Here is a 21,875-nt window from a genome sequence, read left to right on the forward strand (position 1 = left end):
ACAAAGAAACAAGGCATCTTTGGAGTAAGACAGACTTGAGTTAATTCAGAGTCAATTTATCTTGACAGCAAGTGTTTTTTAAATTTTATCCATTTTTCAAATCACTAGTTCCCTTACCGTTGTCAGGGTGTGAGTAAATGCAAAAAGATCAAGTTTGCAACTTCCTCAATTTGAGGCCAAAAAGGGAAGTAAGGAGCATAAATATAGATATGTTGATAAAGGTTCTCAGTCATCCTTCTCATATATCGAAGGCACCCGGAAGTGTTTCAGTTTATTGAAGATGTTTCACCTCTCATCCAAGAGGCATCTTCAGTTCTAACTGACTAGAAGGGAGTTGCATGCTTTTAAACTCTGAGTGGGAATGTCCTTATGGAGTTGTTCAATGTTAGCTCTGAGTATAGATATAGACAACAAATCCAAAAGAATAATTAACAACCCAATTTAATTAAAATCAGGCATCACCAAATGGTGGGTCCGGATCAAGATATGGTTCTGTCTGGACCTGCGACCAATGTCTGATAGATCCAAGAGAATAGACCAATTTCATGGCGCATTATTCTTTTTCCAACATTTGCGGCTACAGACAGTGGGCACAGCTACTCCAGTTAGTACAACAGTGACTTCACTCAATTGAACCAATCAAATCGTTTGTTTACACTTACCGAATTCTCACTAAAGTTATCATGGATTTTGGGGCAACATAAAAAAAAAACATTTATTGATGGGATGGTTGTGAAGGAGTGCTTGAATGAGACATGATTTGAGGGAAAACAAAACAACGAGTTGGGTGAAAAAATCTAACAAATCCCGATGTCAGCTTCAACTGTACTGGCACAGCTTGATACAGCTATTCACAGTGCACCATGCATATCCTTGGCTGTTACTGATTATGCCCAGCTTTTGGTGTATGTGAGATTCTATCACAAAGACAAGAAATAGCTCTGGGAGGACCTGTTGGGTGTAACACCACCTGAGACACTGACAAGAGGAGAGGGCATATATGCAGCAATAAAGGAGATGTTGAGAAAGAGAGGTATAGATCTGAAACAGGTGGTCTCTGTCACCACAGATGGTGCCCCTGCCATGGTGGGAAGAGAGAGGGGGGCTGTGCCATGGATGAAAGAGGACAACCCTGATCCCATCAGACTGTTCTGTGTGCTACTCTTTCAGAAGATTTTGCTGAAGTAATGAACACAATGATGAAACTCATCAGCTTCCTTAGGACATCCTCATCCCTTCAGCATCTCCTCCTGAATGAATTCCTGGAAGATGTTGAGGCAAATGCCAGTGACCTACTACTGCATGACAATGTGAGGTGGCTGAGTGAAGGCAATGCACTGGGATGTTTCTGGTCTATTCAAAAAGAAATGGCAGCTTTCTAAGAGCAGCTCAAGAGTCAGAGAGCAACACAGTTTTCACTTTTTCTGCAAGATAAGCACAAAATGGATATGGTTGCTTTTTTGGATGACATTACATCACACCTTAATGAGCTCAGTTTTAAGCTGCAGGGCCAGAGCAATTCAGGTGCCAATTTGGTGACAGCTGTTCAATCTTTCCAGAGGAAGCTGGACATTTTCAAAGAAGATCTTGAAGGAGGGTGTACACACTTCCCAAAACTGCAGGAACAGACTCACAGTGAGAGTGATGTTTCACCCTATGTTGACCTCATAAACAAGCTGATTGGAAACTTGAGTAAAAGGTTTGACAGCTTCAGCCTTGGGAAGCAGCTCTTCATGCCAATCCAGAATCCTTTCCTCATAAGTGAAGTCAGAGGATTTTCAAAGTGAGCACATGCGGGATCTCTACTGCTTGAGCTCACTGATCTGCTAGGAAATGATGCATTAAGAGAGCATTTTTGCAAATGACCCTGTGTCTGAGACTGTTTTCCCTGGTCTAACCAAAGTAGCACTGCACATCTTGACCATGTTTGGATCCACTTACAGCTGTGAGTCACCTTTTTCCACTATGAACAATATCAAAAACAAGTACCGTTCCAGGCTCACAGGTGAACAGCTACATATCTGCATGAGAAGGAGGCACTGGCAATCACATGTCCATTTCTCTCATTAAGAAAAGTTAAAAAATAAATAAAATAAAATTGTGTGTATATATATATATATATATATATATATATATATATATATATATATATATATATATATAGTTATATATAGTTATATAGTTATATATAGTTATATATATATATATATATATAGTTATATAGTTATATAGTTATATATATAGTTTTCTGAATATGTTGACTTTTTTAACTTGAAATGTAGACCTTAAATTCTTTGGACTGGTACTTCTTTAATTCAAGGGGAAAAAGGGCTATTCAAGGCTCTGTTTGCACTTTTTTATTCATTTTATTCTGAAGTTTCTTTTTTCTTTAACTTGAAATAAAGGCCTTAAATTCATTCGCCTGGCACTACTTTTATTTATGGTAAAATAGCTAGTTTATTATTATACAAATGTACCTTGTTAAAAGTTTCCTGTGTTGTAAATTGACAATACATAATGTTGAAACCATATGAAAATGTGGACATTGTGGTAGGCTGTAAGACCCAAATTGGACTTTGTGAGGTTTGGATATTTTACTTGAGGGAAATTTTAGTAACTGGACCTCAGTGACTTTAAATTGAATACCTTTAACTAAGGTGTATCGAATGTGTAAATCTGACTTAAAGTTAATATACCATCATAAATTTGAATAACTTAAAATGTGTTATTATTGTAAAACATTTTTTTTATTTTTGATACCCGTGCTAACAATATATTAACTTTTTATCTTAAATTTTTCTCCTTTTCTTTTCAGAAATACAAGAAGCCCAAGTTCATCCAGTGCTTTGTGTTCAGCCTGACAGGAGATGTTCTCACCGGAGACTCTGAAGGAAACATCCTGACTTGGGGAAAATCAGCTGCAGATGTGAAAACACTCGGTAAAGGAGCCAAAGGTCAGTGCTGCAGATCAATTTACACTAAATCAAACTAAATGTCAATATGAAGTTAACCTCTGTGGAGACAAATTGGCTCAAATAAACGTGGAAGTTGAATCAATCAATCAATCAATCAATCAATCAATCAATCATTCAATCAATCAGTCAATCAGTCATTCAATCAATCAATCAAATCTTTATTGTCATTTACTGTACCAACAAAGTAGTGCAGCAAAAATTAAATTGTGTTGCTCCAGGATCCCATGACACAAAAACACACACAGTATTCAAATATATTAATTTAGAACTAAAACTATGACTCATGAAGGCTCATGAAGTGCAATAGTGCACATGCTCCAGATCTGACATTTAGCAATCTAAAAGCTTGTGGAAAGAAGCTGTTGATTAGTCTTTTAGTTCGGCATTTTTGACTCGGAAACTGTTTTCCTGATTTGAGCAGTTCAAAGAATGTGTGGAGAGGGGAGGGGTCCCTGATGATGTTCAGCACCCTGCTCCTGCAGCGGATAAGGAAGAGTTCTTGGACGGAGGGGGGAAACTCTGACGACCCTCTCAGCTCTTCTAACAATTCTCTGGAAGGCTTTTTTGTTTGACATACTGCGCCTGGAGTACCATGTTCAGATGTACGCTCTCCCAAATGTTTACAATAATGATCAAACCGAAAGAACCAGAAGTCAACAAACATGCCTTAACATCACACATAAAAACATTTAGTGATCACCTTTTCTGTGAACATTTCTGCCTGAGTCAGATCAGATAGACTTTAATGGTTCTTGAAGCAATGAACAATGAAGACAGCAATACCCTTGATTCCACACAGCTTACATCTTTTGTTTTGTTCCAATTGAGAGACCCCAAGTGGCAGAAATTACTTAATTTATTTCTGAAATATTCTTTTGGCTCATTTCATATGAAATTGCCTCCATACACACTGATTAACAGGCTTTAAATCTTTAAATGTCTTCGATTTCCCAGAGACCTTCCAAATTATGCGACAGACCCGAGCCCATGAAGGCAGCGTGTTCACCCTGTGCACGCTGCAGGGTGGTGGTCTGCTCAGTGGAGGAGGCAAAGACCGTAAGATCATCCGCTGGAGCGCTGACCTGGCACCTGAGAGAGAGTGTGAGGTGAACCACAGCTGTATGTGTGTGTGATGCTGCTGGTGGAGCGCTCTGTTAAGTTACATTCAAACAACAGAAAGAATGTTGATTAATGTGACCATTTGTGCAGATTCCAGAAAAGTATGGGGCAGTTCGTACCATTGCAGATGTGGATGGGGAGGAACTGTTGGTTGGTACAACGCGTAATGCCGTCCTCAGAGGCACCTTCTCAGATGGATTTGTGGCTATAGTGCAGGTATGTAGATGTGCATTGAAGGAACAGTGGTAGCAGTCAGCAACTGGTCAGCACCAACATCTGTGACAAATAAATAGCGTTTCCTTTGACTTCTTCACAGTTAAAGCCACCCCAGCAAACAGCGACACCAGTGAGATAAAATAACACTGTAACACTGGATTACATGCTGCATTGTTCTCTGACAGTCCCTCACACATGTAAAGGCTTTTTGAATTCAACACCAGAATTGTGGAGAGAGATCATCACTGGATGTAAAGCCAGCATTTGGTATAGCAGTATGACAGGTCAATTTGACTGCTTTGTAGTGTAGTGGGTTCTCCAGCAGGTGACAGCGTAACCTGGACTAAATGCTGTCTGACTATGTATGGATTATACTGCATTAGTGGTGTGAGGGGTTTTAAACCGATTTTGACGTAGTTTTGCAATTTTGAAATTGGGAGCACAAGGCTTGGGTAGAGTTAAGGTATACCAGAGGTCCTGATGACATTATTTTCAATAACTTAAAAAAACAGATGCTCCCAAAATGGGTGAAACCTTATAACATTGTTGAACTATGTGCAGAGCTTTGTTTCACTCTGCCCCTCTCACTGTCTCAAAAACAGGCAAGCCATTTTTACACAGCGATTGCAGAATGTTACTGCAGATGCCACACCCCTGTCCTGTTCTCTTTTTATACAGATTTTGATTTGGCTCTGTTACTATCGCCGCTGCCAGCTCAGAGGCAGAACAACAATGACTCTCAATTTTGGTGTATTTGTACATTGTATAAAAAATAGTGACGCAAAATAAAGAAGCAACAGTCCCGCCTTGAATAGGCTGTGTAAATGGGGCCACAGAGACAACTGTGATCAGCTCTTCCTCCCCGTAGAAAATTGTAAAATAATGTGTGAACTATTTTTAAAAGTTTGTCTTTTAAACTTCTTTTTAAATGTTTTTAATCTTATTTTATTGTGTAGACTTCTGGGTTTTCTATCTATATGACACCTACCTGTTGTTCATTGGATTCAGGATATTTGCAAATTACAGCTTCTACTGGCTTAGTTTGTTGCAGACTGGATGATGTTTTGTTCCTTTGGTTTGGATGAAAATGATTTATTGGTATTATTGTGATAAATTCAGCCCAATCAAGTGATGCAGTTGATTTTGTTGCCCTGCACTGCAGTGTTATTTCAGTTCCCCAGGCCCAGAAAGGTTTACAAATCAGATAAGGGAAATAAAAGATTATAATTAGATTATAATAATTATAATTTAAAATGATACAAAAAAGGCAAAATATGACATTTCTATGACATGGATTTGGCTGGGTTTAGTCTACACTCTTTTAAATGCTACTTTAGGGCATTTGTGAAAACATTTGAATTAATGTGTGTGTCTGTGTGTCTGTCTGTCTGTCTCAGGGCCATGTAGATGAGATGTGGGGGCTGGCTACACACCCCTCTCAGAACATCTTCCTCACCTGTGGTCATGACAGGCAGGTGTGTTTGTGGAACACAGAGGAACACAAGCTGGACTGGTGCATCACCCTGGAGGTAGGACACACTCATCCTCACTTTACTTTCCTTTATGCACTCCATCTATTTAAAATCAGGGTGTGGATCAACTGACTAACAGTATATTTGAATACATCTCATCGATATTGATTCTGACGCTGATGCCTTTCAACTAATCATGTGTGTCTCTGACAGGAGTATGGGTTGTGTGCTGGTTTCTGCCCTAATGGATCAGTGGTTTCAGTCGGCCTCAGCACAGGAAGGTAATTAAGTCCCAGCACTTAAAGCGATCAGTGAGCTGAGAATGATAATAGAAAATAATGTAAAAAGGTGTATAACTCTGACCGACAGGTCCAGTTCATGTAAATCACTTTAGATGCAGATGCAGTATATAATAAGGAAAAACATTTTAAAGGAAAAGTTCAATATTTGGGGAACATTTTCTTTCTTTCCAAGAGTGAGCTCTTCAGATGCATTTCAGCCTGATGAGGGTGTGTTCAGTACACACTAGCAGGCAGAACAGACAGTTTAGACTAGTGTAGAATGAGACTGTAGGCAGTTCCAGCATGAAACTCCCCTCAAGCCCTCAGATGTTAGTGTGGCTTCAGCAAAAGTTTAAACCTATTTCTAGGCTCAATGCTGACCTACTCTAACCATGTTCGACTGTAGCTCCATGCCTAAAGCAGTAACAATTAAGTAGAATTTTTTTCTATTTTTTCTGGAAAATGGTGAATTCACCCTTATGGCTGGGGTTGAGCTCCAGCCCCAAGCAAAACAGTTCAAGTATCTCAGGGTTTTGTGTGTAATTTTGGGCTGTACAAACCAATTTTTCTTTATATATGATTTGTTTGAGGTGTAGAAGCTTTGCCACTGCTCCATCACATCGAAAGGAGCCAGCTTAAGTGGTTCAAGAATCTGATTAAGATGTGCCTCCCATTGTAGGTTTTCAGGGTACGGCCAATGGGAGCCCCTTGGGGCACACCGAGAACTCGCTGGAGAGATTACATATCTCATCTTGTCTGAGAAGCATCAAGCATTCTGCATCTGACATATTCACACCATCACAGTTGTCTATTTACACATCCAGCCAACACAGATTAACATGTGTGAACTATTCACTCCTTTAGCTCTGATTTGGTCTCCACCAACTACTCAGACAATATCTGGCTCTTTAGCTGCTAGATGCTTTACATGTTCACCAGTTGGTTTCTAACGGTGTCTGTCTGCTCTTTGGTGTTGAGCAGGTAGTGTACAGTGGCTTTGTCAGATTTTTTTCCCTGAAAACAAACAAAATTGTGAGCTAAAAGCTGCTGGAAAGCACTGCAAAGCTGAGAGGACAGGTGGATGCTGGTAACTCTCTGTGGGATCATCACAGTTTGTAGTCATATAATATATTGATCAGTGCGGTGTTAAAATTCACTGACAGGGTTAATTTTTCCCAACATGTTCAACTATTCATCCAATGAAATTAATGTAGTTTACATTAAGAGAAGAGAAAGTATATACTGTAGTCTAAAGTGTAGGCACTTCTACATTTATTAAACCTAATATAACGAATGAGCTTCCAGCTGTTCCTGCTCAAATGAATCCCTCTCTGTCTGCCTCTGCTCTGATGAACCTCTCCCATCCTGCTTTAACACTAACAGGTGGATGGTCCTCGACCTGCTGACCAGAGAGGTGGTCTCTGAGTCCATAGATGGGAATGAGCAGCTGTCTGTCATGAGATACTCACCAGGTCAGACTTAACTGTCAGCTCCATATAGCCTCTTCTGTCTGCAGAAAGTACAGCTATGTTTTTATTATTTTATTTATTTATTTATTTTGAAATCCACTGATATTCCACCTGCTGGAAATACAAATGGAAGTACAATTAAGACATTTTTAAAGAAACAAATACCTTTTTGGAGCCAAGAACAATAACATTAAAACATTATTAAGTATCTTGGACCAGAAATATAGTTGCTTGGGCTTTTAGACTGATCCACATTCTATTTAGTTTCATTTTCAAGGGATATTCATGACGAAAGTGACATAACATAATTATATACATTGAGAGAGGATGGGGTGAAGGAGGGGAAAAATTTGAGTAAGATGAATAAAAACGGAAAAAATGCAACTGTTTGTCGACTAGATGTTGTAGGTAGATTATGCAACAAATTTTTAATTGCTTTGTAATTTGTCTGTAACCTCTTTGCCACCTGAATACCGCAAAATAAATCAAATGTGCAAAGAATACAGTGCATTGCTGGTATTAACAATGCTAGAAGTTCCTGCAAATGACTAGAATAATTGATCTAGACAGCAATCTGATGGTTGTTCCAAAAACACACACACACACTGCACAATTGTGTCCAGCAGGTTCTTTTCCTAAGAGCAGAGATGCTGAAAACCCCTTTAAGTGTGTGATTGTTCTCTTGTGTTTTCAGATGGCAGCTTTTTGGCTGTTGGATCCCATGACAACTTTATCTACATCTACAATGTGACAGAGAGTGGCCGGCGATACACCCGCTTTGGGAAATGTAATGTGAGTAAAATAAAATCCATGTCCAAATGTTCCCATTTGTTCGGTGGGTTTTCCCGCCCTCCAGTAGGCTCACCACCCGCAGGAGGGTTCAGAGGGGGCTGGTGCTATGCGATTAGGGTGGTGGTTGTGGGCGGGGGCTCCAATGACCCAATCCCTGGATGGTGACTGCGGGAGGTTGAGTGGTACTGGCTAGAGATAATTGGACTCACCTCCACAGTCTGGGCTCTGGAACCCAACTCCTTGAGAGAGGCTGGACTCTCTTCTACTCTGGAGTTGGCTGCAGTGAGAGGTGGCAAGCTGGTGTGGGCTTGCTCATAGCTTCCCAGCTCAGCCCCCATGTGTTGGAGTTGACCCTGGTGAATGAAAGGGTCTTCTCCCTGCGCCTTCGGGTCGGGGATAGGTCTCCCACTGTTGTTTCGGCTTACGGGCCGAACAGCAGTGTAGAGTACCAGGCCTTCTTGGAGGCCCTGATAGGGGTACTGGAATGTGCTCCACCTGGCGACTCCGTCGTTCTACTGGGGGACTTCAATGTTCACATGGGCAGCGACAGCGTTACCTGGAGGGATGTGATTAGGAGGAACGTCCTCCTGATCTGAACCCCAGTGGCGTTCTGTTGTTGGACTTCTGTGCTAGTCACAGTTTGTCCATAACAAGCACCATGTTCAAGCATAAGGGTGTGCATCAGTGCACGTGGCACCAGGACACCCTAGGCCGGAGGTCAGTGATCAACCCTGAGTTCCTCAAGTCTCTGGATCTTGTGGGGCTATTTTGGTTGACACGTCTCTGCAGCATCGTGGACTGGCAGACCAGGATGGTGGTCCCTCTATTCAGAAAGGGGACCGGAGGGTGTGTTCCAGCTATCGGGGGATCACACTCCTCAGCCTCCCTGGGAAAGTCTATTCCAGGGTACTTGAGAGGAGAACTCGGCCAATAGTTGAACCTCTGATCCAGGTGGAACAATGCGGTTTTCATCCTGGCTGTGGAACATTGGACCAGCTCTATACCCTACGCATGGTGCTTGAGGGTACACAGGAGTTTGCCCAACCAGTCCACATGTGCTTTGTGGACTTGGAGAAGGTAATCGACCATGTCTCTTGTGGCTTTCTGTGGGAGGAGCTTCGGGAGTATGGGGTCAGAGTCCCTCTGCTAAGGCTGTACGGTCCCTGTACGACCGGAGCAGGATCCTGGTTCACATTGCCGGCAGCAAGTCAGACCTGTTCCTGGTGCATGTTGGACTTGGTTCTGTTCATTATTTTTATGGACAGAATTTCTAGGCACAGCCATGTCCTGGGGCAGTTTGCAGCTGAGTGTGAAGTAGCTAGGATGAGAATCAGCACCGCCAAGTCCGAGGCCATGGTTCGTGACAGGAAAAGGTGGCTTGCTCCTTGCGGTTCCGAGTTGGGGGAGAGCTCCTGCCTCAAGTGGAGGAGTTTAAGTATCTTGGGGGTGAAGGCAGGATGGAGCACGAGATTGACAGGCAGATTGGGGCAGAGGCCACAGTTATGCGGTCATTGTATTGGTATGTCGTGGTGAAGAAAGAGCTGAGCTGAAAGACGAAGCTCTCGATTTACCGGTCAATCTACGTTCCTACCCTCACCTGTGCTCATGAACTTTGGGTCATGACCAAAAGCATAGGATACAAGTGGCCAAAATGAGTTTCCTCTCCCGAGTGCTCTGTCACCCAGGAGGAGCTTGGAGTAGAGCTGCTGTTCCTCCACTTTATTTTTATATATATATATATATATATATAATATATATATATATATATATATATATGCGCACACACACACACGTTATGTTATGTTGTTGTGAACATGTGACATTCTCTTGTGTCAAAAACACATATCTCCTAAGGGAGACTAAAAATGAACTAACTAACTATGTATATATGTATATGTATGTATATGTGTGTGTGTATATATATTTTTTTTCACTAAGCAAAGCCAACATCCTTTAGTTTATATTGTAGATGAATTACATTTAAATATCACCTAAGCTAAATCAGGACTGTGCCTGATGCTCTGTACAACATAACAGATCGAAACACAGCTCTAACAGGAGCTGAAATCTCAAGAACTCTAACACACTGTTTTTTTGTTAAGTATTTATTGGCCTTTTCTGGCTTTATTGATAGTACAGCTTGAAGAGTGTGACAGGAAACAGGGTAAGAGAGGGGGAGTGACACGCAGCAAAGGGATCCGAGCCGGGAGTCGAACCTGGGTCCGCTGCAGAGCCTCGGCACATGGGCGCGCTACCAACCGAGCTAAGCGGTGCCCCTACTAACACACTGTTGGTTTGCCCTGTCCTCTAACACTGATTCACACATTTGTTATAGAGCATTAAATGACACTCCCTCTGCCTCTATCCAATCAGGGTCACTCCAGCTTCATAACTCACCTGGACTGGTCCAAAGATGGAAAATACATTATGTCTAATTCAGGCGACTATGAGATCCTTTACTGTGAGTAAAAATATTGTTATTGTACTGATATCCACAGACAGTCTGACAATATACTGTTGTGACTCAGAAGATGAATGTGTTCGGACAGGGGACATAGCAGCAGGGTGTAAACTGTTGAGGAACCGCTTTGAGAGCAAAGACAGAGAGTGGGCCTCCTACACCTGTGTACTGGGCTTCCATGTGATGGGTGAGAAACAGAACATTTTTGTCCCTTCGTATGTTGTCACTGTTGTGGCCACTACACAGGTTGGTGTCACATTGATGACTGTTGCTGTGGTGTTCCAGGTGTGTGGCTGGAGGGCTCTGACGGCACAGACATCAACGCCCTGTGTCGCTCTCACAGTGAGAGGGTCGTGGCTGTGGCTGATGACTTCTGTAAAGTCCACCTGTTCCAGTATCCCTGTCCTAAACCAAAGGTACTGCTTGTATAGATTACACTCACTTTAAAGTCAACCTACCTGTTTAATGTGACTGTCTTAACATGTGAAGCAAAGGTTTTTAAACTGCTTCCTTGACATAAAGAGGAAGAGCCTTTGTAACATGTGTGAACTAGATTAATAATGGAGTGATAAGGAGGTGCAGGAGAATATTGTGATGCTGTAAAGTTGCTTTGTGAAATGAAATTTACAATTTAAGCTCAATTATCCAATCATTTTAAAGGAAAGGTTGACCCAAAAATAAAAAGTCATTATTTACTCAACCACAGGCTGATGTAGTCCACAAAGATTTCTAGAGCCACACAGCAAAACAGTGTTACAGCATTCTCCTGAAAATCAGAAGTAGCTGAAGACTTGTTTTAACAGGAAATTGTTTAATTTAAGAAATAAATCAAATGGCTCCATACAGCTTGTCTAGCATAATCCAGGTCTGTGAGTGCACTGACATCACAAATTGATTTGAAAATAAGTAAAGTCAATAATAAATGAATAAATTGCTCAGTAAATAAGTAAATCTTCCATTATATAAACGGAAAATAACATTAAAAATTAATGCAAGCATTAATTATCAGTTTATATATTTTCAAGTGATTATAGTATGATATTACTTAGTATTATTAATGTGTATATTACTTTGCAAAACGCAAAGGGTAAAGAATGCTGAAATAAACACAGGAATAAATAGGCATGTGAATACATCTTAAAATACATACATTAGTAATTCAATTACTTTGTTAAATTGGGATATAAATAAATACTTAAATTAATACAAAGGTAATAAATACAGAAGCAAATGAAAAGAGACATATTTATGTCACATTTGATACATGAATTAATGTCTACATTTATTTTTATTTTCATTATTTAATGGCATACAAGTAATTTATTGGTCCATTTATGTATTTTTGATTTTGGCAGCTTGAGTCCTCCATACACTGTCCACTTGATAAACCACAGTTAGTATGTGGAAATGTCCTGTGGTCTGGTGTCATGTTCTGTAGAGAACATTCTTCTGTAGAGAATGTTAAATATCTCAGCAACTCAGCTCTGGACCATGTAAATGAAAACACAGAAATGCTGATACCCTCTAGATATCAGTGATAATCACTTTTCATGGTGAGAGCAATAGCTGTTCTGAGTAATAAATTGAATGGCCCAGTGTTAAATAGCATCCAGTGGTGTTGATGCCAGGTGCTTTGGAAACCTCAAGCTATTGACAGTAGAGAGAAAATGATGAGCTGATATCAGGGAGCATCTTAAAAGAGACTGCTGAATGGTTAAGACACCTTTTTTATATTTGCGTCAGTAATATCTCATGTTCAACATAGACACTTCAGACCTGCTTTATTTATTCAGATACTTCTCCCATTGTATACACAACCTCATGTAATCATAAAAAAACAGGCAATATGTCCCACTGATTAATTCTGTCTTCTCCCTCCCTACTAAGGATAGCACAATATGGTGATTCAAGTGGACTCTTGCTTTCTGCTTTCTTATTCTCTCCAGGCACCAAGCCACAAGTACGACGGCCACGGCAGCCACGTCACCAACGTCTGTTTCACCCACAGCGACTCCCACCTCCTCTCAATGGGCGGGAAGGACACCTGCATCCTTCAGTGGAGGGTGATGGGTGGTGGGTCTGGTGACAGCAGGGAGAGACTGGGCTCTGTCTCTGCCTCTTCCACCTCCACCAACTCTCCAGAACCAGCCACCAGCTAGGAAGGACACAGTTATGAGCAGTGAACTGTTTACACACAGCCAGAGAGGCGTGTTAGTCAGTTAACAGCAGCCACAGTTAACGGCTTAGCCGGGCCTCTGAGGTGCCGCTTCTGCTTGGTTTCATACAGAACATGTAGAGGAATCCTCTCCTGTTGGAAAGTCCATATTACATTTACACTTACACACCTCCCTAGTCATGTAAATCATTGTGAAACTGGACAGTGTGACCTTAAACACAATATTTGTTCTGTTGGATATGTGCAGAGGAGCATCAAAATGTCATGAATGTTTGCTGGTACAGAACATGACTTCTGTGGTGACTTTGGTTTCAGTGAACATTCCTATGTTAAGTCCATCTTGTTTATTAAACTTAATTAAACCAAAGTGCTGCACCGTGGCGTATATAGCCAGGCTTATAAAGATGTTTTCGTAAAGTTTTTACATATTTTTAATATTTTGAGCAGTGTTTTGTTGACATCTCAGCTAAAATTGAAGCTGTGTTTATGCTTGTATTAGACAGACTGTGACAAAGCTGTTCCAGTGAAATCAACTATCAGCATTTCTGATTAATTAATTTCTCTAACAATAGATCAATACACTTGAAATGATTACTATAATACAGTTTTATATATTTAAGAGAACAGTGGGAATACTGTGATGTATCTGTCAAGCTCCCAATAAATAACTGAAGACTGGAAAGTGTATTGTGTGTGAAGTGTCACTAGTGGGCAGTGCTGTTCCTTGGCTAGTGTGCTGTGCTGCTCTTTGGGAGACACACGGTCTCATACTACATGTCCCAGAACAGAACATCCCACATTGAATCCCTGGAAGCACAGTTGGATCTTGGTCTTCCAGTTCAGTAAATGAAACTTGTAGATGTATATTTTTTCTTATGATAGACAAGAGCAGGTAAGCTAGTCAGTGGTTTCAAACTTCAGTGTCAGGATGCTCTCAACAGTGGTTGAAGAAGTATTCAAATCCTTTTACTAAAGTTAAGTGGCATTGCTTCAAAATAAAAATACAAAAGAGAAATGTATGAAAGTATTATGAACGGAAATATTTGGAAAGTATACATCAAAAGACTATGCTAATGGAAACATATATATTATAGTTGTATCATTATTACTGAAATAGTAACATGAAAGCATCATTATAATGGTGGAACAGTTTGAGAAATCATTTGAACATATAGATTGGGCGCAGGCATTCTATGTGTGTGTGTTTGTGTGTGTGTGTGTGTGTGTATATATATATGTGTATATATATATATATATATATATATATATATATATATATATATATATATATATATATATATATATATATATATATATATATATATATATATATATATATACACACACACACACACACACATACACACACACACACTGAACAAGTATTTCAGTGCTTCCAATTGATGGGAAGTTAAGCAAAGCATCTGTCAGCATAAGTTTTGTAGTCAAATATTTAAATCTGGGAAAGTGAAAAAAAAACATTGGAAAGAAATTTAAAATATAGACCTATGTTTTTTCTATAAATACATGACATACTTATTGCGGATGAATACTGAAATATATAAGTGTATCTTTCAATAGAATAGATAAAATATATGTATAGCTAACTATATTGATGGGAATAATAATAAAGGTCTGGCAGTTCAAGAGAAAGAAATAATAAAAATGCATTTGTTTTAGTTGTTTAATCGGCTTTTGCTCTCCTAATAAAACAGAGATAATAGATTAAGCATAAATAATATTTTCACATTGAGTCAAACTGAAGATATGAATTATGAGTTTAATTCAAATTATGAGTAAGCAATTCAACTTGTAATTTTGTAGGTCAATTTTTGGTATGGTCTCAGTCAAACTGTGGACTATTAAAGCTGCTACAAGGAGCTTTAATTTTCTGTTGATTCTGGCAACCCCTGTGGACAACAGATGATGATGATGATGATGATGACGAAGAAACGAAGACAATTACTCTTTCTTCAGGCTGTGAGGCTACTCAATTCAATAACAGTTTACATTTTATGACTTATTCACCCTGGATCAGAAAGAATCCATCTGGGTGACAGGTGTTAAGAAGGCATTATAGAAAACTGCAATAATTATACAGATACTTCTCACTGATGGTCTTGTTTGCTTATAGGTGATGTAGAGGCCTCAGTATTAAATTTAGACAGTTTCAAAACAAGAAAAAATATTTGTAATACCTAAAGTACCAATAATGGGACACTAAAATCATGACACAAAAAGTCACAATGATTAAAGTGAAATAGTCTGTAAGTAATTACACAAACAAATAGACGAAGAAAAAATCTCACAATGGGTGATTCCACGCAAGAAAATGCTATACTAATAATGCCCCTATATTATAATAATAATAAGGCATTTCTGATCATCCATTTTTAAACTCGTTTTACTGTAGAAAAATATCAAAACTGAGAATCTTGATTTCTTTTTTAAGTAAACATCATTATATACTAAGTTACAGTATTGAAATAGTCCAAATTAAAGTTGGGAGATGGAACAATTTATTTTTATTTTACCCTTTTACAAACCCAAACTTTCATAAGTGTAACTTGGTGTAATTCCAACCACAACCTGACTCATCATTCTATTACTTCTAATTAAAAAGACATGACTCTGTTTTGTTGACTGAGTAGATAACTTCATAATGTCATTTTAAAATGTCATTATTTTGACTCCTGTGTGGATAATATGTGAAAGTTCTGTTCTTAGTACACTTATTACCTTCAGTTGCAAAATGGTTTCCTTGGTGCCTTTAGGATGTGTTAACTTACATCCTCTCTTGTCAGTTGATAAAATAATCTTTTGGTTTCCGAAAAGCGCACGAGAATCACCTATGACTGCTCTAAGATGTATCAAGTTATGTACACGCATACGTGTGCGTGCGTGTCGTGCGTGTTTGTACTTGATTTAACTGCATTACAAACATGTTGTTTATTTAACCAGGCCCAGTGACTAAGTTAATTGTAAGACACCGGAGATTGCCGACGATTTCCGAAGATGACGATTTGCGCACGAACGAAGGGGGCCAGTGAGTGTGTGTTTGCTGCGTGCGAGTGTGTGTGTTGAACTGAGCGGAGGTGAAGAAGAGGAGGATGAAGCTGGGAGCGGAGGATGGGAGGAAGAGTGGAGTAAGAGACAGGCTAGCTGTGTGTGAATGAGTGAGTGAGAGAGGAAGAGGAGAGGAAGGTCGTCTGAGGGACCGAAAACAAAGACTTCGATTTTTTGGGGATAACCTCCGGAACATTACTAACGGAAACTTTCAACTTTTTACCCGCCACAGCTCGGCTCACAGTGCCCGGAGCCGGCTTTGTTTCACGGCGGGGGTGTCTACGATAAATGAAGGAATAAAACAGATCCCCATCGACCTTTTTCTATCCAAGTGGGGAATACCCCGGGACTGATTTTGCAAAAGGTTACGAGAGAATGGCGGCCAACATGTATCGAGTGGGAGGTAAAGAATGTTTTACATTTTTAAGACACCCCCCACAACGTGATTGTTCGTTTCGACAGCAAGGTGGCTAGCTAGCCGCTAGCTGTCTGTTCGGTTAGCCGCTAACTAATGCTAGCTCTTTCCTAGCGTCCGTACGTGCGTCCACTCTTGCAAGGAAGAACGTCCAATCTATTTCAACAACCAACAATGTCTGTGACTTAGCCATTGGTCAAACGTAAATAACTAACATTTTGACTTAGCTTTTACTCAGATGTTATTGGCCAGAAACGCTCCTTCATTCTGCATAAATATTACACTCCAAGCAGTGGTAATGTATTGTAAATGTCAACTTTTGCAACAGATCGACGTGTGAACCCGATCAGTTTTCTCCACCAAAATAGGTTTACGTGAAGTTACCCCATGGCGACTGCCAAGCAGAAAGAGCCGTTTCCTAAAGTTGGTGTTTAAATTAAAATTAATGCAACCTGGTGGATGCTAGAGTTGTGGCGAGTCGAAGTAATCGAATCAACTGTAATGTGTACATTACATATACATATGCTAACGTCCTGGAAGTGAAAACAATGCTAGTTAGCAATAGCTGCTAGCTGTTGGGAGGTCAGCCTCCAACCTATTATAACGACGTCTGCGGCTGCTTGCTAAAGCTGGTGGGCTAGCTTTGTCGGTGTGGGGCTTAATTTCATTACCGCCTCCGCCATATCACTATTCAACTGTTAGCGGTAGCCGTGCTAGCTAACTTTAATTGCTAAGTTATGTTAGCTCAGTGCTACGAATTGTGATGTGTTTTTGTGTTAGCTGGCGCTTCTCAAACCACCGGCAGACAAGTGGCTAGATTACGGAGAGTAACTACAGTACTTGGAGTGTTTAACGTAACCATTCGTTTAGACGACACACCGGCAAGAGAAATGCAAAGCTTGGCGTTCAATTCAGGAAAAAGTCGATCTAAGTTAGGTTAGCCAACACCAACTTGCTGCCAATATAAGAATTTCAGAGTCAGTGAGACTTTACATTTTCAACATGTGCCGCTACTTTTGCACTGGATGGAAACCGAAGCATTTCATCTAAATTGAGTAAGGGTGGATCAATTAGAATAACTTGTACAGCAAACTATGAAATATCAAGTGTTTATATGACACTGAAAAAATGTTGCAGGTCGCCTTGTTAATATTTTCACCTAACTCATCTGGTAACACCGGCTCTCCAAACGACAGCACCATTGTGGAGAGAAAGGAAACGTCGGCAGAGGCGGCTAGACTCAGCTGTGCTGCCGCCACAGTTTTCCCCCCAGTTTCATTGATGCTGCTATATGGATAAGCGTGCCTGTACTTCGCGGTGGATATGATCTAGCGCCTTGTCTTTTCGGCGATTTTGACTTGGGTTTATTGTCTCTAAGGATAATTAACGATGTTTGAACTTTGTGTTCCTTCTTTGAATCTGGCAGAGATGGCTGAATTTACGGGAAGACAGCGTGACAGTGTGTAAGGTCATATAAGAGTTTGTAGGGTATTTAGGTCATGCTGGTTAAGAAAACTCTGCAAAATATTGTGTATAATTCTGTGATTTGGTCGAATGTTTAAATGGCATACTGCAGATGAGACGTGTCTGTTATTATTGTGCAGTGTTTGCTGTCATCATGTTGCAGTTTAAACACTGGTGAGTGCAATGCCATGATCAGTCTGGAAGTCGCAGCCATAGAAGATAACTGGTATATTGGGTTTATTTTGGATTCTAAGTGTTAGTGGTTCATTATTAATGGTCTTGCTATAGCAGGGTTTTTCCAATCATTCACTTGAGGTGTAAGGTATGTATAATGTATGACTGTTTGTGATGGTAAAAAGAAATGCTGAAAATCATCTCTGTGACTTCTTCTGTCGTGTTAGCATTCAAACACTGTTCTGAAGTGTTGGTATATTTGTGTTTACCTTGACCTCTCTGATTTGTAGTTCTCTATTCCTGTAATTTCCTTGCCTCTGGTGTTGGTCTCTCTGTAAAGTAACTATATCCTGTCAGCATATTTGCATTTGCTTATGTGTAATACATTGTCACTTTCTCTTCTCTATGTAACACTGGACTTTCTCTCCTCATCCTCACCTGGGTGTGTCTGCTAGGGGTGGTGAAATGAAAGTAAACCAGCCGGTAGCAACATGATTCTGTAGGGCTGCGACTAACGATTATAATCGTTGTGCATTGTCCAAATTGCTCAAAACAATTAAGTGATAATCAGAATCGTTAGAGATTACTGAAACAGGAAAATCTATAAATTCCAAGCAAGAAAATGCCCAGTTATGGTTGCAGTATAGAAACTGATGGAGGCAGGAGTCTGGGGACTTTCGCCATTGGTAACATAACAGTAGCCAATATTTGTTTGTTTTCTTTATTTGTAAAATGTGACATGTTTAGCATCAATACAATTTTGTCTTCTTATATTGGGTGTAAATTGTAAAATCAGTTGAAATAGTGTGTTGAAACAGCTGCTAAATATTGGCAGGTAAGATGCACTTTAGACACAGAAATAGACAGGCTGGAACAGCGATGCTGCTCCAATCTGACACTTTTTACAACGAAACAAACAATTTAATGCATCGCATCGAATGCTGAATTTACAAGGCACAAATGATAGGATGCGTCATAGCCACTTTGCAGTGTTGTAGTTTTTTCTTACTCTCTCAAAGATGCTGAGTTTATTTTCAGAGGGCGCCTGGCGATATTGCACATCTGCTGTTTTGCTGGTTGGTAAGAGAGCCCAAACATGTCATTTGCATTGCTGTGAACTACATGGAAATTAGACAGTGTTTTGTGTGTACAAAAATCCATTCTGCCATTTGTTGTGGCTCCCTCTTCTCCTTGTTTCACAGAGGATGTCAGTTGAGAGGCTGGTCTGTCAGTGGTCCGGGACACATGCACGTACACACTTCTAAAAGAATGTGGCGATAGGCAGTGATCAGATCTCAAGCCCTGTTCACACTTAGTATCAACATCTGTTTGAATGTACTGATCATAATGGGCAGCTCATGGTACAGGTGTGAATACTACCTAGAGAGATTGAGGAGGCATTTGAGATATGATCACTTAGGCCAAATTTAGATGGTTTAGGGGGCATGTAACCTTCTTTTAAATTTAGCAAATTTTAGATAATTTTGTGGCTTCTGGTAAATTCAGCATTGAATGAAAACATGAAGTTGTTTGTTAACTTGTAAAAATTGTCAGTTTATGGCAGTATGGCTGTACCAGCCTGTCTGATTCTTTGTCTAAAGTGTATCTTACCTTCCGCGTTTAGCAGCTGTTGCAACACACTGTTTCAACTGATTTCAACATTTATAATACTTTTCTGAAATAAGAAACTTTGTTGATGTTCAACATGTCAAATTGTGTTTTGTTGGGACAGGAGAAACTTTATAAACTTTGTGAAATGCCCTCTAAATTTGGATAAAAAACCTCATATCCCAGTGATGAACATGTTTATGACTGACTTGGAGCTCTCCACTTATGATTAGATCTTTCAGGATGGGTATTAAACTACCATGTCTTAATTACTTCATACCTGTACTTGGAGCAATCTGATTGTGATCAGAGGTGCAGCTAATGCATAGTGGCTCAGCTGAATGTCCTAAAATGGGAAATTTGTAAGCATGTAATTAATTATGTATTGAGATGTGCGTGTGTTGTTTTGATTCAACCCTATTTTAAGCTGTATTATGGTTTGATTCATGAGACGTGTAAAGATGGACAAATGTTCCTCATAGCAGTGGAATTTCTACAGTAGGAAGGCAGTGCGATGTGGCAAATGCACTGTCACAGTGTAAATGCTAAGTATAGCTCATGTAATATTGCTGTTGAAATCATAAGCATATGATTATGTAATTAACTATCCAATACGTAATTGATTTTTAAGTAGCCTGCACATGAACAAGGTTAAGTCGTTTAGTTGTATAATGAAGAAATGGATGTATTTTGTATTTTTCTATTTTTGGTTTCTCAGTGTGGCCTGTTGTTTCTCACTGCATTGGTTTGCCCTCTTATTAACAATGCACGAAAAAGGAGATAATATGCCAAATCAAATCTATGTCGATGTTTTATTAAAGGAGGAATGATAAAACCTCTCACTGGGCTGATTTTAGCAGCTCTGGTGCATCCCAGTATTTTGTAGCAATGGCATCACCGGCAGTATTGTTAACCTGTTTGAATGGGTTCACATTTATGAAGCAAATGTCCATGGGTAAGTAGATTTCAGTAAGATTTTCTGTTGTTGCAACTGGGTTGTGCAGGCAGTTTTATATCAGTGAGCACCTATTTTACCAGTCCCATTTAGAAGCACACAGTGTTCAGCCCGCATCTAAGATCATTATCTTCCCCAGAGATTAGTCAAAGGGCTTCCTCCTCTTCATTCACCCTCAAGCACCCAGCACTCTGCGCCACTCTAGCCACATATGTCCACAACACCTACTGGAATCTGTATGCGTTAACATAAGCCCTTTCACAGGTGACATGATAATCTGCTGTGTGTGTGTCTGGTAGATGGTTTAAATAGTCTGACATCAAGTTTTGTTTTTTTTTTCCTGTATCATTGATCCATTAGCCCCTCTCTCATTGATACACCGAGCTGGCCTTAGTGCTGGTGTAAGTGGAGGATCATTCTTTAAATTGTCCCACTGGGCAAAAAGAGATAGATGGCTGACATAAAAAATAATTCCCTCCTTCCACCATCACTTTGTTCTTTAGAGCTAGAATTAGTCTTGTCAGGCAGGCACATGAGAGTGCAGACCCCCTTTTTCTGCTTCAGCCAGTGTTATGTAATGTGGGGCTGTTGTGTTCCTTTACTGTGAACAAGGAGGTGATACTTCCATGGTTGGACTCCCCATCAGTGTGCTAAGTAGAGCAAGAAATCCTCTCCCTGTCTGAATCCGTCCTTCTCAGTCCCTGCTTGTGGTGATGCATCAGAAACCCACTGATATCCTCCTGAGGCTCTGTGTCCCTGCTTGTGGGAGGACCAGATGGAGCTTGACGTGAAGCCACACTGCTGTGTAGAACTGCATCAAACAGTACAAGGAAGCACTGTCCGTGCTAGTTGTATGATGAATGATAAATGACTGGCAGGTTTGATCAGTGCTGTGTTTAAATGCTGAAATCCCTGTTAAAGCTGCCACAGCTGGTATTGTAAGCCCATATTCACGCTCATTAAATCTGAACATATTTACAAAAAATAATAACAATCCAGTATATTACAAACCACTTACAAAGTGCAGTGACCTCTTTTAAATTATGGACCTATTTAGCCAACTGTTTTGCATAAATCACTGACTAATGTGCACAAAATAAGATTAAAATTACAAATGCAACTCAACCCTGTTGCAGTGTTACAGTAAAATCCTACATGGCTAATGTGAAGCTGTTTGAGGCGAGTCATATTTGAATAAAGGCATTTATCTAGGCTTATCTGTGTATTTTAAG

The 21,875-nt window shown here is 39.9% G+C and overlaps 2 protein-coding genes across 3 annotated transcripts in view; both read left to right on the top strand.

Moving 5' to 3' along the window:
• The window catches only part of eml3 (EMAP like 3), a 60,069-nt gene extending 46,423 nt beyond the window's left edge, over positions 1 to 13,646 (top strand). For both annotated transcript variants that reach the window (XM_037112850.1, XM_037112851.1), the window contains 12 exons: positions 1 to 24; positions 2,816 to 2,954; positions 3,930 to 4,081; positions 4,185 to 4,310; positions 5,708 to 5,839; positions 5,996 to 6,063; positions 7,447 to 7,535; positions 8,227 to 8,324; positions 10,698 to 10,785; positions 10,874 to 10,972; positions 11,071 to 11,201; positions 12,732 to 13,646. The exon at positions 1 to 24 is cut by the window's left edge and continues 111 nt beyond it. In XM_037112850.1, coding sequence (XP_036968745.1) covers positions 1 to 24; positions 2,816 to 2,954; positions 3,930 to 4,081; positions 4,185 to 4,310; positions 5,708 to 5,839; positions 5,996 to 6,063; positions 7,447 to 7,535; positions 8,227 to 8,324; positions 10,698 to 10,785; positions 10,874 to 10,972; positions 11,071 to 11,201; positions 12,732 to 12,944 — 1,359 coding nt within the window. In that variant the 3' untranslated portion in view covers positions 12,945 to 13,646. The remainder of the gene's footprint in view (positions 25 to 2,815; positions 2,955 to 3,929; positions 4,082 to 4,184; positions 4,311 to 5,707; positions 5,840 to 5,995; positions 6,064 to 7,446; positions 7,536 to 8,226; positions 8,325 to 10,697; positions 10,786 to 10,873; positions 10,973 to 11,070; positions 11,202 to 12,731) is intronic.
• A 2,356-nt stretch (positions 13,647 to 16,002) lies between these two features.
• mta2 (metastasis associated 1 family, member 2) overlaps positions 16,003 to 21,875 on the top strand; it is a 38,712-nt gene continuing 32,839 nt past the window's right edge. The window contains exon 1 of the mRNA XM_037112049.1: positions 16,003 to 16,430. Coding sequence (XP_036967944.1) covers positions 16,403 to 16,430 — 28 coding nt within the window. The 5' untranslated portion in view covers positions 16,003 to 16,402. The remainder of the gene's footprint in view (positions 16,431 to 21,875) is intronic.

Source organism: Acanthopagrus latus, chromosome 10, assembly GCF_904848185.1.
Source record: "Acanthopagrus latus isolate v.2019 chromosome 10, fAcaLat1.1, whole genome shotgun sequence".
NCBI classification, from domain to species: Eukaryota; Metazoa; Chordata; class Actinopteri; order Spariformes; family Sparidae; genus Acanthopagrus; species Acanthopagrus latus.